Raw genomic sequence first — 18,426 nt, 5'->3', positions numbered from 1 at the left:
CCGGAGCCCAGCAGGTCGAGGCTGCGGTGGCCGGAAGCGGCCACTGCACTTCAGTCTGGGCGACAGAGTGAGACTCCAACTCAAAAAAAAGAAATTGCTTTTGGCTGGGCTTGGTGGCTCAGCCTGTAGTCTCAGCACTTTGGGAGACCAAGGCAAATGGGTTGCCTGAGCCCACAGGTTTGAGACGATCCCGGGCAACTTGGCAAGACTGCAGCTGTACACTAAATTTAAAAAATTTAACCAGGCATGGTAGCGCGCGCCTGTAGTTCTGGCTACTTGGAAGCCTGAGGCAGAAGAATAGCCATAGCCCAGCAGGTCAAGGCTGCACTGGCCGTGAGTATACCACTGCACTCCAGCCTGGGCAACAGGGTGAGACTCCAACTCGGAAAAAAGAAAAGAAGTTGCTTTTAACCAACTGTAAGATTTAGGAAAAGAAACATATTTAGTTTGATACTTTTCTTTTTTAGTAATAGAGTATTTCCTTTTTATTAATCAAGATTTAAAATAACCCTTATGAATTTTTATGTTTATACTTACACAGCTCTCATGAAATGAAAAAACTGAAATTATTCTTGTTCATTTACATGCGTTTTCATAATTCAGACTGAAGTATTTCTTTTCTTGACTAGCTTCAGCTGTGTGCATGTAGATGCCACTTCATGTTATCTACATATGTAGCATTCTAAATTTCTTACATTAGCCCCTTCACCCTGTGGTGTACCCTGGGGGGAAAGGCTACTTAGTCCTGGCATCATCTTCACAGATGTAAAAGAATTATATCTTTATTTATTCATTTATTTTTTATTTTTCATTTTTTATTTATTTTGAGTTGAGACTCTGTTGCCCAGACTGGAGTACAGTGGCATACTCATGGCCATCACAGCCTCAGCCTGCTGGGCTAAGGTGATCCTTCTGCCTCAGTCTTCCAAGTAGCCAGAACTACAGGCATTCACCAGTATGCCCAGCTAATTTTTTGATTTATTGTAGAGATGAGATCTCAGTAAATTTTCCAGGTTGGTCTCAAATCCCTGGACTCAGGCAATCCTCTTGCCTCTGCCTTCTAAAACACTTAGATTGGAGGTGTGAACCACCATACCCAACCTGTTTCTTTAAATAATCACAGCACAGGGACAGGATGTTACATGGTCAGAGGGAAAACAAGCTTATGAATTGTACTATGAGGGAGAAGCTTTCAGAGCTTACCTCAGCTCCCAGGTTCTAAATTTCATCCCACTCTGCAGCGACTTTCTTATTTTTGCCAATTTGGGGGCAGTAGTGTATGGTGATGTCAGACCTGAGTTTGAATCCTGATTTTGTCTCCCACTATAATTAATAACATAGTAGTAATTTATTTATAAGGTCATATTTCCCGTCTGTAAAATGGGAAAGAAAAGACTACCTATTTTAGGAGATTTGAGTAAGGTTTAAATGAAATAATATTTATAAAGCCTGAAGTGTTTAGTAAATTGAAGTGTCCCTTCCCTTTTCCCTGCTGCCACCACAGGGCACTTTAGCTCCATTATCCAGTTATCAAATAACTGAGACTGACTAGAATTTTCATTCATATTTTACTCTGGAAAGCTAAATAAAGGTGAAACAGGACATAAAAACAGTATATATAATAGGTACATTTATGAAACATAGGCTTCTCATCCTTTTGTAGCTCTAATACAATTTTGAGGCACACAGACCAGTTTCATCTCTTTCCCTATCCGTATGGTCCTGTCCAAGTTGCCCTTATCAAATCTTGAGGAATAGGAATGACAGCAATGCCTCTAGTTAGACAGATGGTCCAAATGAAATGTCCATATGCTCTTAATGCTCTTTCAGAAACACCTTTACGTGTTTCATCCCTTTTGGAGACTGTTCAGAGGTCCAACCCATTATGTACAGTTATCTATATAGAAAGTTAGTTGGATCTGATTTGGTGTTATATGCCTGACTGTGACTTGTGGGAAGAAATATTGGGAACAGGACTTTTCCCATTTGTTCCACTCCCAACGGAAAATCTACATTCAGCCCTGGAATAAAGAAATCTTTTCTCCCTTGTGTCTTTCATTATATAGCCAACAAATGACTATCATGTTTAGGTTTTTGAGTCTCTATAGTACTGTTTCAAATCTTCAGTTGCCTGAAGAAATTCTCTTCAAAACTGTTTCAAATTGTTCTTGCATATGTACTGTCAAAACCCCAACCAAAAGTGATATTTCTATTTCCATAGACAAGTTTTTGCCAGTAGTCTGTGATTGAACAAAACTATCACTGTGTTAAGAGTACATTACTAGGCTCTGTTCCCAGTTCTTGTGAAACTTTAGAATTTGTTCTTTGTTTTCTAATTATTAAAAAAATAAGCTCATCTTCATGTTTTTCATGAAAAGAATTTAAACAAGAAAGAAATTTTAGAAACAAGTTCTCAAGAGACTAAGCACTGTCTGTTCCAGTTTTAAGAAAGGCAGCTTCTCCATCTTGGAGCTACAACAGGATCAAAAAGTGTGCTTTATAAATACACCTATTGTATATACTATTTGTATGTCCTAGTTGGTTTTTACTAAGCTTTTTCATAGTAAAATCTGCCTTAAAATTCTAGAAATACTTAGTTACTTAGAAACAATTCTGATTACCTGATATTCTCATCATATTTTTCTTTATGACTTTGCCAGCATGGCTTACTTTTGTCACTTTTTTATCACCAGGCTTTTTCTGATCAAGGTAATCTTTCTTCACATTCTGTCATGCAATGACTGAAAGTATTTGTGCTATATAGCTTTTCCATGCGTTAAAAGATATGCTATTACACTTCAATTTTTCAAGTATTATCAAGATGTTAGAATGTTTTAATAGTGAAATGTTATATAAACCAGCCTTATTGTGATTGATTGGAAAGAATTAATTGACATGTCAGGGTTTTTGCATCTCTCCCTCCAGTTGGCAGTATCATATCTGATCACAGCAACGTGCTGCACCTCTCAGGGTCTTCCTCATCCCCTCCCCGTGAGTCCAGCACCAAGATCAGTGGCCAGAACTACCCCGGAATAGGTGGGGTTTACTTGCAAAAGAAAATCCTTCAGATTACCAGGAGCACAGCCAAAAGAACAGACAGGATGGAGAAGGCCACTGAGGAGAATAGAGACAGGACAAGTTATGAGAACACAGCCAGAAAAAGAATGACATCCCTGTTTAGAAGATTTAGGGAAAGAACTCTTCAAGGGAGAGACTAGTCAACTGCAAAAAAGAGGACACAGATCACAATCAAGCTACAGAAAGCTGTGAGAAAGTGAAGGATGTTGGGAGCAACATCAAAGATGAGAAAGGGAGTGCCATCTTCAATTCAAATAGCCAAGGCAACAGTAACGCTAAAACTGCTTCTATATGGGATTCAAGTCTAAAAGGAGGAAGACACTCTGATGAAGTTCCTTATAAGCATTTTATAATTAGTATTACAGATCCTCTAGCAACAAAATAATACTGATTTAAAGTGCCTTATTTGTACATATGTTATGTTACTAATGTATTGAGTTAGTAAACTTTATATGCTTATTTTCTGTAGTTGACTTTATTTCCTATGGTAGTAGCTGGGTCTGTGAGTGAAATAAGTAGAGGGGGCTTTTTAGGAACCCAGTGTTCACTTTCACCATAAAACCCCCAATAATAATCTGATCAGAACTTTTGCTTCAGAGAATTTTTTTTTTTTTTGAGTTAGAGTCTCACTCTGTCCCCCAGACTGGAGTGCGGTGGCCGGGAGCTGGGCTCCGGTGATCCTTCCGCCTCAGCCTTCCGAATAGCCGGAATTACAGGCGTGCTGATTTTTTGATTTATTGTAGAGATGAGATTTCGCCAAGTTGCTCAGGTGGGTCCCGAACCCGCAGGCTCCGGCAATCTACTCACCTCAGCCTCCCAAAGTGCTGGGATTACAGACTGAGCCACCGAGCCTGGCTGCTTCAGAGAATTTTATTGCTATCTTAGTACTTCAACTATGTTACACACTAAAGGGAAAAAAAGTGTTCAGGAGGCAAGAAACCATCTTGTACGTATACGTTTTTTATATCATGTACTTTTCACATATCTTTGATTGAGGGAGGAGGAGCTAGTCTAACATACCAAGTTTAAAATCATCTGGGAAATTTGTTAAAAATGCACCCCAGACCTCATAAATTTGAATTACCAGAAAGTGAACCAGGAAGATATATTTTAATTAGCTTGCCAGGTGGCTCTGAGATTTGATTATATTAGAAAATTACTAGTCTTAACAGACATAAGGATGATTTTTTTTTAATTTTAAATGCTTATTTTTTGAGGCAAGGTGTTGCTCTGTCACCCAGGCTGGAGTGCAGTGGTGGGGTCATGGCTAATTATAGCCTTGAACTCCTGGGTTCAAGCAATCCTCTCACTCCAGCCTCCTGAGTATCTGGGACTCAAGTTTATATCACCTACCTTGATTTTTTTTTTCTTTTTTTTTTGGCGGGGGGTGGAGGGGTGAGAGGGGGCATAGTCTCTGTGTTGCCCAGGCTTTTCTTAAATTCCTAGCCTCAAGCAATCCTCTCACCTCGGTCTCAAAGTTATTGGCGTTACAGGTATAAGCCGCCACACCTGACTGAAGTTATTTTTAAAACAGTGAGTAAGTTCTGTTCCATAGAACAGTGATTATTTCTTTTGAGAAAGAAGGTTTTTTATTTACTTTATTTACCACATTCATTTTCTTGGTCTCCTTGAAATTAACTAATCAGCTCATAGGCACTGACATATAGCAGTGATCAAGTTCAGAGATGTATAATAGAAGTCAGGAGAATGTCTTGTTTTAGTTGACCCTGTCCTGGACACTAACCTTAGTATAAATCATACATTTTCTGGGTCTTTTTTTTTTTTTTTAATAAGGAAACTACTTAATAAGGTTAGTGTGCAACCATTTTTTCCTTCAGTGATTTGAGTTACATGTGAATAAACTCTAGCATCCATAAAAGAGAGAGACCTTGGAGTTTAGGTTGTTGTCTTCATCTTAATGCATGAAGAAGCTAAGCCCTGAGATTCTAGTAACGTACCCAAAGCCTATAGTTCTTTTTTTTTTTTTTTTTGAGTTGGAGGCTCACTCGGTTGCCCAGGCTGGAATGCAGTGGCCGCTCCCGGCCACCGCAGCCTCGCCTGCTGGGCTCCCGCGATCCTTTCGCCTCAGCCTTCCAAGTACCCGGAACTACAGGTGCTCACTACCACGCATGGCTAATTTTTTATTTATTGTAGAAATGAGGTCTTGCCAAGTTGCCCGGACTGGTCTCAAACCCACGGGCTCAGGCAATCCACTTGCCTCGGTCTCGCAAAGTGCTGGGATTACAGGCTGAGCCACTGAGCCCGGCCAAAACCTATAGTTCTTAATGAGATTTCTGGGGATTGGTCCACAGGTTATATATTTGTTGAACCTCACTGTCTTCTATGAACAAGAAAATACCGTTTGCTTCTTTGAAACCTGGCCCATGTTGGGATTACTGGGGCATTGTTTTTCATTTTTTTTTTTTTTTAGAAAGCAAGATTTATTGAGAGGACAGAAAAGCTCCCACAGTGAGAAGGGACCCAAGGGAGTTGCCCCATTTTCTTTCATTTCTAAACAAAAATTTGGTTTATTTTCTTTCATTTATCAAAATAGACTATTATGTACATTAACCATCATGCTGCCCATTTGTTTTTGGATCCTTCACCTCACTCCATTCCACCCCTTCATTCCAAAGAATACAAAAGAAAATCTCTGTGTCTGCTGTGCAGTAAGTTATAGAACAGCTTAAAACATGTACATGCTGGGTTTCTTTCATAACATAAGAATCTATCAGTTTAGCTGCTTAATATTCTGCAAAGTTGGTAAAGAAAGAGGAAACTAGGTATAAGATTAAGTCCAAATCTAAAATAATTTATTTTAAAATACTAAAACAATGACTCTCAATTTGGGAAAGACTTCTTAGGTGGCATAAGCAGAATACCTGGGGTAAGTATATGGTAGTTTGAAAAAGCAAAAATGCAGTTCTTTCCCTTGAGTCCTGAATCCCATCCCCACTCCTACTTCAAGGTGGTATTTTGGGTTCAGGTCAGTCATCATGAAATACTGATTTTAATCAAAAGGAGGAAAGGGTATAGGATTTAAAAGAAATTGAGAAATTCTAAGACATCTACTTTTTAATGTTTGTAATGTATTTATTGCCTTCTTGTTTTATTACATGTTTGTAGCTGTGAGAGAGCCTGGGGCAGATATACTTGTAAACTAGTTTTTTCAGTAGTACTGAATTTTGACTGTCTTTTCCTTAAATTTGGAGTTGGATGTGTGTGGTGTGGGTAGGCAGATGAGTGTCTATGTAGGGAATGTGGGGAAAACTGACACCATCATATCTACATGGATGGAAACTGAGATGACTGCTTCTTTGTCTTTTGTTACTTTTGTGCATCTTTCATCCTTTCCTTGACTGCCCCTCTACCTGTTCCCTTTTTGGTAGTTTAATCAGTGTTCCTTTCTCATTCAGGTTATACACTCATACCATCAGCTAAATCTGACAACTTATCTGACTCCAGCCATAGTGAGATTTCTTCACGGTCCAGCATTGTGAGCAATTGTTCTGTTGACTCAATGTCTGCAGCTCTACAGGATGAACGGTGTTCTTCCCAAGTCCTGTCAGTCCCGGAATCTACTGGCATGCTGGAAAAGACTGATTATCCCTCAGGGATAGGAGACCACAGTCAACATGGCCCTGGGTAAACATCCTTGTGTGTTCATATCACAAAACTCAAGCCAACTGACCACTGCAAGTAGTATTCCCCAACTTGACCTTGGACCCCTCCCTCGTTAGGCAGTTGCAAGGGTATTAAAAGAATATGAGAGCCAAGCACATTTTTGCTGAAGATGTAAATAATTACTATTTTGAAAGATGTACTGGTGCTCATTTTAAAGTATTATTAAATTCAAGTAACTTTCTAGCATTATGTATCTTTTCAAACAGTAAAAACTCAAAGTACACCTGCTTCGGATATGGGGCGGTGGTTCTTGAAATTCTAGCTGTTAAGTTTAGAGATTGATCAAAAAGTTTGTGTAATAGAAAGTACCCTCAGTGCCAGGATAGATTGGGAGAGTAGGACCAGTTTTTGTTTTTTTTTTGAGTTGGAGTCTCACTCTGTTGCCCAGGCTTAAGTGCAGTGGCAGCACTCATGGCCACCACAGCCTTGACTAGCTGGGCTTCCCACAGCCTTGACTAGCCTTGGCCTTCCAAGTAGCTGGGACTACGGGCGCACACTGCCACACAAGACTAATTTTTTGTTTGTTTGTTTGTTTAATGTAGAAGCGAGGTCTTGCTAAGTTGCCCAGGCTGGTCTCAAATCCCTGGGTTCAAGCAATCCTCTTGCCTCTGCCTCCCAAAGTGCTGGGATTTACAAACATGAGCCACCACCCCCTGCTTAGAGTAGAACTACTTCCTAATCCTCTCTGAAAGTGTAATTTGTTAAGTAAGAATAATCACCTAGCAAAGGTTACATTTCAGAACTTTTTAACTCTAAATTTCTATTTAGAATAAAGCAAATAACTCTTTGAGAGAGTATTGAGAAAGTTAATTCTAAACTGATAAATATTGTTAAATCTGGTCTACTTTAATATGAAAAGTTTAAGATATAGTAAAGTATTATCCTACTTATAAAGGCTTCTGAACTGGTTTTCTAGACCAGAGGTCAGCAAACCTTTTTATGTAGGTTACATAATAAATACTTTAGACTTCACATAAAGTCTTTATCCCACTGTTCTGCAGTTGTTAAACCAGAGCAGCCATAGACAATACATAAGCAAATGGGCATAGCTGTTTCCCAATAAAATTTTATTTACAAAAGACCAGTTTGACCTTTGGCTATTTGCTAACCCCTCCTCTATACTGTAAATGAAGAGTTCACAAGCTTCCTTTGTGAGGGCCAGATAGTAAATATTTTAACCTTCGCAGGCTGCATATGGTCTCTGTCACAAATCCTTTGAGTTTTCTTTTGTTTAAACATTGACCTGCATAATGAACACTTGTATACCTAACCCTGAATTGTACAGTTTTAAAATACAAAAATTCAAAGTTAAAAAAATAAACATTGTAAAATTTTAAAACCATTCTTTGCTCCAGGCCATATAAATAAAATGGGCTAGTGGCTAGATTTGACCCATGAGCCTTAATTTGGGGACCTAAATTATAAATGATTGATTTACTTGGAGGATTGCTATTTACCTGGCACTGTACTAGGCTAACCTCAAAGGCACATTGAAAAACAAAACATGAATCCTCAAGTTGGAAATTTTATGTTGCCTGATGATGAAAATGTATGTTTTATTCATTTCAAACCTCTTTACATTTTCATTTAAAATCAATTCAAGAAAATTCTTGCTAGTCACATTGTCAAGCACCTAGAGTCCCAGCTACTGAGGAGGCTGAATGGAAAGACCACTTGAGCCCATAAGTTTGAGGTTGTTGTGCTGTGATTATGCCTGTGAACAGCCACTTCTCTCCAGCCTGGGCAACATAGTGAGACCCCCATCTCAATAATAATAATAGTAATTACAAAGTCCCCTACATATGAGAACAAGTTCCGTTCTAAGAGTGTGTTTGTAATTCTAATTTGTTCATAAATCCAACAAAGTTAGCCAAGTTACCCAACTAACACAATCAACTGTACAGTACCAACTGTGATACCACTGCTTTTACACTTGCTTCTGTACATCCTGGGCTTCAAATAAAGGTACTGTACCCTATACTGTACAACAAAGTTCACAAAAGCACAGCCACTTGTAGAGGATGCATGCACATTACAATGTTCACCAGAAACATGAACTAACTTATGTGATTGGACTTTGAAAGTTCACAACTTGTTTGTATATAGGGGACTTACGATACTTAAAAAGAAATATTCTGAGGAAACCTTGCTAAGCATTTTAGGTTGTGTTTCTAACTGAGTATTAACATTAATACTAATAAGGAGTTTAGTGGTGATCTAATGATAGTGTCATTTTTTTTCACAGGGTTCTTCTGACCTGAGCACTTGTGGTGCATGTTGTGCAGTTTCTTACAGACAATAATAACTTGAAACAAAGAAGACAGTTTTTTTTGTAAATGACTTTTAATTGTGTATTATCTCCAATTTTAGGTGGACACTCTCAAAGCCATCTCTAATCAAGGGTTTAGCTGTCTCGTCTTCTATGAGCAATGAAGAGATTTCTCATGAGCATATCATTATAGAAGCAGCTGATAGTGGTCGTGGAAGTTGGACTTCCTGTTCAAGCAGCTCCCATGACAACTTCCAAAGCCTTCCAAATCCAAAAAGCTGGGATTTCTTGAATTCTTACAGACATACCCATGTGGATGACCCCATTGCTGAAGTGGAGCCCACTGACTGTGAGCCCTATTCCTGTCCTAAAGGCTGCTCTAGAACTTGTGGTCAGTGTAAAGGAAACCTAGAGACCAATCAGTTGAGACAGAGTTGGGCCTCCTCCAGTTCTCTGTCTGACACATATGAACCAAACTATGGGACAGTTAAACGGAGAGTATTGGAGAACACCCCAGGTGAGGCATCTGAGGGCACGTACCCCAAGGATGCCACTGACCCAGTTTATAAAACTATCACTTCAAGTACAGAAAAGGGCTTGATTGGTAAGTTGTGTGTTTCTGATATATCTTTTGGCATTTATAGATTGGTGAAAAAAATGGCATTGGGATATCTTAGCCCAGGGTTTTATTATTGCAAAAATTCGTTATCTCACTACAACCTTTATTCCCTTTCAAACCTTAAATGAAAAGTCTAGTGTGAAAATATTTAATTAAAGTGACAAGTTTGTTTTGTTTAAGATCTTTATAGTTTCGTTGAGAAATATCATTGCATTAATTTGGAATAGTAATAGATTCTTCTCTGTCACCTTACAAATCGTTCAGACCATGATTGTCATGTATATGTGGTAGAAACATTAAATCTGCTACTAATTTTAGGTAGTAAAAATGTGAGAAAGTGTGATTAAAAGTTCAAAACATTTTTTCAGTATACCCTCTTGGTACACATCATGAGTGTACCAACTCTTGTTTGTGAATTCCATTCTAAGCTTTCTTAGTGTATTCTTTTAGTATTTAGCCACCAAGTATTTTTTTTAAATTTCATTTCTGAATTGTATAAATGCTTGGATATAATAGTCCCTGCTTTTCTACCTATGTGGAATGACTGTATTTTGAATCAACATTGTTTTAATTAACTCTTAATTCTATAGAATATTCATATCACATTTAATTTACTAAAATTGTGAAAGGGAAGTGTGCTGATTTTATAGTTACTTGTCAAATTTCATTATAGATTGAGTTGTTAAGTCATTCATTTTTTTTCCCCAAGGATTTTTTTTTTTCTTTTTTAATTTTTTTTTTTTGAGTTGGAGTCTCACTCTGTCACCCAGACTGGAGTGCAGTGGCCACTCCCGGCTAATTTTTTATTTATTGTAGAGATGAGGTCTCCCCAAGTTGCCCAGGCGGGTCTCAAACCCGCGGGCTCAGGCAATCCACTGACCTCAGCTTCCCAAAGCGCTGAGATTACAGGCTGAGCCACTGAGCCCAGCTCCAAGGATTTTTTAAAATCATATTAAAGCTTTTTAGGTAACCACTTTAGGGATCTATAAGCATATGTGTACAAGGATATAAAAGTCTTTCTCTTGTCTGGGACTGTTAAAAAGCTCTTAAAAGTCTTTCATTTCTGAGTGACTCTGAGCAAATCACTTACATTCTTCATTCTTGTCATCTTCTCTTGACAACCGTCCTACCTTTATCACCCTGCCCAGCTTATCCTCATATGGGAGGAGTGGAAGTCTTTTCTGACCTTTATAGTACATGCGGATTTTACTGGTAGAATTATACAAATTTCAATATGAACAAATCAAATTCTCTAATGGGAGATTTAATGTTAGAATTATTTAATGATCATTTTAAATGTATTCTGCTTGTAAATAGGTAGTTTTATGTTTTAAAAGTCACATGCATGATCAAGATACTCAGAGCCATTTGCCCTGCAGATCCTGTGAACTGGTGTTAATTTCACAGAGCTTCCTTTTTAACCTATTTCTGAGGCTTTTTGAAGCTTTGCCTTAGTCTCAGGGCTTACAACTTTAGGTAAGAGGATTTAAAGTCAGCATTATTTTTAAAGTACACTGAAAATTAGATTTAAGACGAATTTCCTAAAATTATGCTTTTTTTCTTCTCAGCTTAATCATAAAGCAGAAGTTAGAAGTAAGAATCTTGAAGGAATTAGTTCCTGTATACCAGGAAAGTTAAAGTTGCCTATGTGCCAGGACTAATACTAGTCTGCTCAGGAGTGCAAAAAACTGGTTCATGTCTCAGCGAGGGAGTGAAACAGCCCTTAAATGGCCCTAACATCATGTCTGTGTACACTCTCCCAATTAACAGGGAATATATGTTTAGGGGGAACTTGTAAATGTTTCTGACTCAGTCATCTTTAGGACTAGTGTCATTTCAATTGTTGTCACAGTGTCTGTGATATGAGGACTGAACTGCAGAATGAAGCTTGTCATCAGTGTCATCTCCTTCAGCTCTCCCGTTCTACTTAATGTTTATAAAATTTAATGTAGTTATGTATTTTAAAAACAGGTTTAAATATTAAGTTCAGCTTTTAAAAAATGTTTTAAATCTGCTGTCATTCAAATTTAATCATTTTTGTCTGTTTTTAGTTCTATTTTGTCATTGTAATAAGATTCAGTGTTTTTATTTTTCATTAACATTTTCATTGCTTATTTTTCATGCCAGTGTACTGTGTCACCTCACCCAAGAAGGATGATAGGTATAGGGAGCCACCTCCCACTCCTCCAGGATATATGGGAATTTCTTTAGCGGACCTAAAGGAAGGACCCCACCCGCACCTAAAACCTCCAGATTATAGCGTGGCAGTGCAGAGGTCAAAGATGATGCATAAAAACCTCTCTAGACTACCACCAGCTTCTCTCAGTAGCAACCCTGTGACCTGTGTTCCATCGAAGATTCTAACTCAGCCTCAGAGGCATAATTTGCAGCCATCCCATCCTAAGCTAGCAGATGTGACTGATGCAGATAGTGAAGCAGATGGTATGTTGACACACTACCTTAATGGCTCTTAAATAAATTGCTGAACACATGAAATGGTCTTTACACTCGTATTTTATGGTAATTAGTAATGGTTCTTTAAATGCCTTAAAAATCTCTTGTTAAAAAATAAGAAAAAAGCCGGGCTTGGTGGCTCAGCCTGTAATCCCGTGCCTTTGGGAGGCTGAGGTGAGGGGATTGCCTGAGCCCGCGGGTTCGAGACCCGCCTGGGCAGCAAGACCTCATCTCTACAATAAATCAAAAAATCAGCCGGGCTTGGTAGCGCATGCCTGTAATTCCAGCTACTCGGAAGGCTGAGGCGGAAGGATCGCCGGAGCCCAGCAGGTCGAGGCTGCGGTGGCCGGGAGCGGCCACTGCACTCCAGTCTGGGTGACAGAGTGAGACTCCAACTCAAAAAATAAAATAAAATAAGAAATGCCTAAGTATGACAGTGTGTTTTTTAAATGAAAATGGCCAGCTGCTATTTCCTGTGTGCCCAGTATGCTTCTCCTAATGTATTCTTATTTTTCATAAAATAGCAGTTCAGTCTAATAGGATAATTTTGAGAGGAAGCACTTGACATTAAGGGAGTTGTGTTTTACATTCATGCATGGAAACTTGAAATCACATTTCAAATGCCAAATTATCTGAAATGCCATTTGTATAGTTCCTCCTATTAGCAAAACTCTTGATGGACTTTGTAGCTGTGCCAATAGTTTGAAAGATGGTTTGCTTTACTGAAAATAAATGAAGTTTTGTCCTCCTAAACAAGAATAATAAAGTGATTTAGAACTATGACGTTTTTGGTGAAGGAGGTCCAGTGGGAGGCCCAAAACTTCACCTGTACCTAAACCACTTATGTACACAATCCTGCCTTGCACCCCACATCTTTAAAGTTAAATTAAATTTTTAAAAATTATGAAATTTTACTGTATTGTCAAACTTCACTGTGATCAGAAATCATAAATATCATTTCAATAAAATATGGGACTCGATGTGATGTTTTGAGAGGATTTCTTTGCAATTGACTAATTTTCTAAACAGTTAACTAGAATGTTATATTTCTTTTTAAAAACTGATCTACAAATTAATCATATTTTTTTATTTTTTCAGAAAATGAACAAGTTTCAGCAGTCTAACCTTGGGTGACTCATTTGAAGATTACTGAAAGCCATGGAGGAGTGATGAGAAGCACCTCAGGATTCTGCAAGCCATTGCCAGCAAACAGCTCACTGCTGCTACTAACCCAGAGGTCTCCTTACCTGTACTCTGAGCAATGATAGACCTAATTCATGCTTCCTTTTATTTAATTTCTACAGATGAATCATTTCCTCAGCTGTGTGGATGCTGTACCTGGATAACAGTCTCCACTTTGCACACCAGATTTGCCTTGAAACCATAGTTACAGAAAAAGTTTATACTCAGAGTCATCCCCATGTGTATCACTATAGCTTTTCCTTTAACAAGTTATTTTAAAGATAGTGGAATTATTATTTCCAAGACATAGCTTGGGCTAAAGGACAAATTACAAATGTCTGCCAATATCAAGGATATTCTCGTGTATTTGAAAAGTAATTTATTATTTGAATTATTGTGGTTTTGTTTGTATTTGGGAGCCCTTGTTACTAATGTTTTTGTTTGAAGTCATAAAACTATCTCTGGTCTGATCAAGCAGAAGTCATCGTTAGAGAGATGATATGCTTGATTTATACAGAGATATTGCTTGATCTGTAGCACCAGTGCAACGTGGGTCTCAGTTTGAGAGAAATAGAAAGCCCTTTGAAGTTGAGGTGTTAGGAGCCGACCGGTCACGGTGTGGAAGGCCAGATGAAGCTGCGACAAGGTTTCTTGTTATCTAGGGGAGGAGGGGGTAGTTTGGGGAGGGTGGGAGCCCTAATTTCCAAAGAATGAAATTTTGATGTTAAATGACATATATACACATTTTTTCTGAAGTGAAAGTTATGCTGCATCTAATTGTAACTAAAAGTATAGAGCCACTAAGTAGAAAAGAGGGTTCTAAAGAGTTCTATAGAAACCCAAAATAAGATTTCTTACAGTTCAAGTATGGAGTACTTTTTTAAAAGGAAGTATAATCATAGGTGTTGCAATCATGAAGATGAATTTGAGTTTATGCAGTGTTCTGCAACAAACCACCCCACATCTCATAGCACCAGGCTGTGTCTGATTTGATAAACCCTGCAACTCTCAATTGCCTGCAGTAAAATTTTGTGGGAGAAAGAGGAGCTAGAATTATAGAAATGGTTGTCTCTTGGTTTTCAATTTAGCCCTTGAGAGAGCATACCTTTCTGATCTCATGGACATGACACTCTTAAGTAATTAAAATTTCGGTGTTCACTGGATGAGGTATATTTTTCACATTTTACAAATTAAATATGTTTTCTGTATAGTAAGTTTAATTTTTTTTAAGTGTAAAGGCAAATGAGATGTTAATAAACATCTGTGATTACCAAAAGAAAAAAAAAGCCAAAGCCATTAATGTGCACTCCCAGATCAACTTGGGGCCAAAATGGGTTTACTTCTGAATAACTGTCCACATGTGTCCATGTAAGATTTCATTGGTTTGTGACTTCCTTTGTAGGAGTTTGTTCTCTTTCCCTGGCTGTCTCTTCCCTCTACTTGTTCTCTTCATTTTAAGATCATAAATCAGTCTCAGTTGATAAATGGTAGTTCATCTTTCACATCAAAATGATAATCTCTTCATTTTAGGAAAAATTGCATGTCTGAAAAACATTAATCTAAAATGTAACTCTTAGAAATTAAACCCAGGTCTGTTAAATGAAACTTGGTGAAGCATAGCTCTCTTGGTTCCTTGAAATAGAAAGTAACCTGAAATTCTGGTTTGAAAGTCACACTGTAGTGATTTCGCCTTTGAACAGTAGTCCTCTGATTATAAATTTTTTTCTTCATCGAATTATATAATACCATTTTTATGTCCACAGCAAAACAAAATGAAAGATATTTTTGCTGTACCCATCTCTTTATCAAGTTTGAGTATCTCACCATTTTGTATCCTTTATTCCAGAAAAATATGCCATTTGCACAGTGTCTTTATTTAGCAGGTCTTTGAAACCCAATGGAAGCCTTACCTGTCAGCCTTCTTAATGGTATAAATAATAATTTGAACAGAGAGTTAAGGCCTATGGTTTTGGACTTGCACCATGTAGCTGCCTTTTTTTGTTTCTTTTAATCTAGCTTTGACTGTGAGTACTTGGATCAGCTGATCACATTGATCAGGAAGTAAAGCCAATTGCTTTGTAGTTTGATATGTATGTATGTATGTATCCCTTAAAAAAATGAGGTTTTGATTTTTATATTTTAATTTAAGGTACATTCCTATCTTCTCTTAGTTTGTCATCTTACAGAACAAGAGAAGCTTTAACCTGTATTTGCTCCAATTCCAAATTCCCATTTGTTTTGGTTTTTATTTTATTAATGTATCATTTTAATGAAGAGACTTGTGTTCTTTCTTCTCACCACAACTTGAAATCTGACAAGACTGTTGAAGCAGTAAACCCACAGTGCAAACTTTTGCCAAATAGTAAGTTTTAACAAAATCTCTTCATAATGAAACATTTGGATAGTTAGTAAATCCAATGCATGCTTTCCTACAAGTTTATTATCATTAATAGATTCTCACTTACTCCAGATGATAATTTGCAATGTGATCTTTAGAAAACGCCTTTGGTGAATTTTCACAAGGGTGATAAGTCACATCATCATCTCTATCACCTCCATGAGAATCTTTCCCAGACTGAAAATGTGAGGGTAGTCACAGGGCTTTCCAAGAACAAACCTAATTTATTATATGTGTTCTTTTCTCTACAAAAAAAGGGGAGAGAAAGTTTCCTTAAAACAGTGATTGTTAATTCTGATATAATTTTAAGTTTCAAAAAACTGCAATGTTAAAGTATATGTATTCCTTTATCATTACGCTAAAGGCTAGAATAAAGGGATACATCTTTAGAAAAGTGTCACAGTACACTTTGAAATTTAAACTTGAACCCAGTTCATCTTTAGCTTTTGTTGTGCATTTTTAAGGCTTCCTTATTTTTGATACACAGAAATGCAGTTGTACTTATCTTTTAAAATTGAAACGTGTAAGCTTATCAGCAAAAGACAGAAACAAAACTGCACAGTTATAATAATCAAATAGCAATTATACTGCACAATTCATTGATTGTAAGGTATTCTATAACAAGCAATGTTTGTCTCCTATTTTTTGATACCTCTTAAACTTATGTCTTTTAGAAAGACAGTGCCTCTGTATGCTTTTTGTATTTTTACTGAATGTAAATATTTGTTATATTTTTGGTTAAGAGAATGTAAAAGAACCATTTATTATTATCATATCTACTAATACGTTGGTGGAATCAATAAAGAATCTACATTAACCTTTTCTGCACTTTATTGTGAAGGTATGGAGCAGATGGATTAATTACAACCTGGTCGCTTTGGAGTCCCAGTCTGGGACTCCTGTTAGTGTGAAGGCCTGATTTTCTTTTTAAGTATCCAGAAAAATTGTAGTTTTCCAATTATTGTTAAACATGTAGAATCTGAAACACCTAGCTATTGCTTAGATTTAAACAAATTGTGTTGGGTTGCAAACCAAATAACAGTGTCTTAAACCCCACTGGGGCTTTTTACTTTTCTTTTTTTCTTATAACAGAAAACTCTATAGGCAAACTGTTCAGGACTGATACAGTAACTCCACAATGCTGTTAAGGCATGGGTGGGGGTTGAGGTAGCTAACATTTACATCTCAAGCATCATCTCAGTATTTCAGGAAGGAAGAAGGAAAGGCTTAGGGGAAAAGGTGTAAATGAGACACAGTAGCTTTTCCAGAAACTCCACTTGCATATTTCTACTTAACATGCCATTAGTCAGAACTGTGTTGCATGATCAGTAACTGCAAGAGAACCGTGAAAATGATCTGTTTTATCTGAATGATTGATATCCCTAACACAATTAGGATTTTTCCATGAAGAAAGAATCAGGGGAGGATGGGATTAACAGTAGCAAATATCTGTCTGGGGCTGGGAAAACACCTCTTATCAACAGGGTGCCTGAATGAAACATAATTGTACACCTAACCCTTAACTGTACCCCACAAAACCATAATAAAAAATATTGATTAAGCCGGGCTCAGTGGCTCAGTGAGCCAGCCTGTAATCCCACGCCTTTGGGAGGCTGAGGTGAGTGGATTGCCTGAGCCCGCGGGTTCGAGACCCGCCTGGGTGGCGAGACCTCATCTCTACAATAAATCAAAAAATCAGCCGGGCGTGGTAGCGTGCGCCTGTAATTCCGGCTACTCGGAAGGCTGAGGCAGAAGGATCACCAGAGCCCAGCAGGTCGAGGCTGCGGTGGCCAGGAGCGGCCACTGCACTCCAGTCTGAGCGAGAGTGAGACTCCAACTCAAAAATATATATATATATATATTGATTAATAAAAATAAAAAAAAGAAAGAATCAAACAGGCAGCTAGCTGGGTCTACCACAGCATGACTTCCTGCCCACTCCTTTGGACAGTATATGTAAATATGTATTTCTTTTATGGGATTAGATCCCAGAACCCTGGCAAAAGAAGAAGGAAATTCTGATTTAGCACTCCTTTGTAAAATCTCTCAGTTCATCACCTCCCAGCACATACACCGGGTTTTCCTGAACAGTTATGTGCCCTGACAATTTCTCCACAGTCTCACCATTTCATTTCTTTATTTAGAAGATGAATTAAACACAAGTGTAGTAGGTTGAATAATGTAACTACTCCTAATCCCTGAAACTTGTATATGTTAGTTTATTTGGGGAAAGGTTCATTGCAGATGTAATTAATTTAAGCCTTTTGGGATGAGTTACTTTAGATGATCTGAGTGGGAGCTAAACAAATGCCATCACAATTGTCCTTATAAAAGAGAGGCAGGCCAGTCACGGCTCATGCCTATAATCCCAGCACTTTAGGAGGCCAAGGTGAATGGATTATCAAAGCCCAGGAGTTCAAGACCAGACTGGGCAACATGGCAAGACCTCATCTCTACAATAAAAAACTAGCCAGGTGTGGTGTCATGTACCTGTAGTCTCAGCTGCTTGAAAGGCCCAGCAGGTCAAGGCTGCAGTAGTCATGATTGTGCCCCTGCACTCTAGCCTAGGTGACAGAATGAGACTCTGACTCAAAAAAAAGCAAAGGAAGGAAGATAACAAACACTGAGAAGGCAACATGAAGATGACAGAGAGAGATGTAGCCACAAGCCAAGTAATGCCGAAAGCTAACAAGAGCTGGACTACACAAGGAAGGATTCTCTCCTAGAGCCTCAAGAGGAAAC

The 18,426-nt window shown here is 38.0% G+C and overlaps 1 protein-coding gene across 5 annotated transcripts in view; it reads left to right on the top strand.

The window, feature by feature from the left end:
* Positions 1-16,501, top strand: part of RAPGEF6 (Rap guanine nucleotide exchange factor 6) — a 200,796-nt gene extending 184,295 nt beyond the window's left edge. For 2 of the 5 annotated variants that reach the window (XM_008061751.1, XM_008061749.1), the window contains 4 exons: positions 6,495-6,723; positions 9,133-9,635; positions 11,778-12,092; positions 13,203-16,501. In XM_008061751.1, coding sequence (XP_008059942.1) covers positions 6,495-6,723; positions 9,133-9,635; positions 11,778-12,092; positions 13,203-13,228 — 1,073 coding nt within the window. In that variant the 3' untranslated portion in view covers positions 13,229-16,501. The remainder of the gene's footprint in view (positions 1-6,494; positions 6,724-9,132; positions 9,636-11,777; positions 12,093-13,202) is intronic. The other 3 variants (XM_008061753.1, XM_008061752.1, XM_008061750.2) reach the window with 2 other exon arrangements.
* The last annotated feature ends 1,925 nt before the right edge of the window (positions 16,502-18,426 follow it).

Source organism: Carlito syrichta, unplaced genomic scaffold, assembly GCF_000164805.1.
Source record: "Carlito syrichta isolate Samal-C Ts95f unplaced genomic scaffold, Tarsius_syrichta-2.0.1 Scaffold305570, whole genome shotgun sequence".
In the NCBI taxonomy this organism is placed as follows: Eukaryota; Metazoa; Chordata; class Mammalia; order Primates; family Tarsiidae; genus Carlito; species Carlito syrichta.
This window is presented reverse-complemented; position numbering and strand designations above follow the sequence as displayed.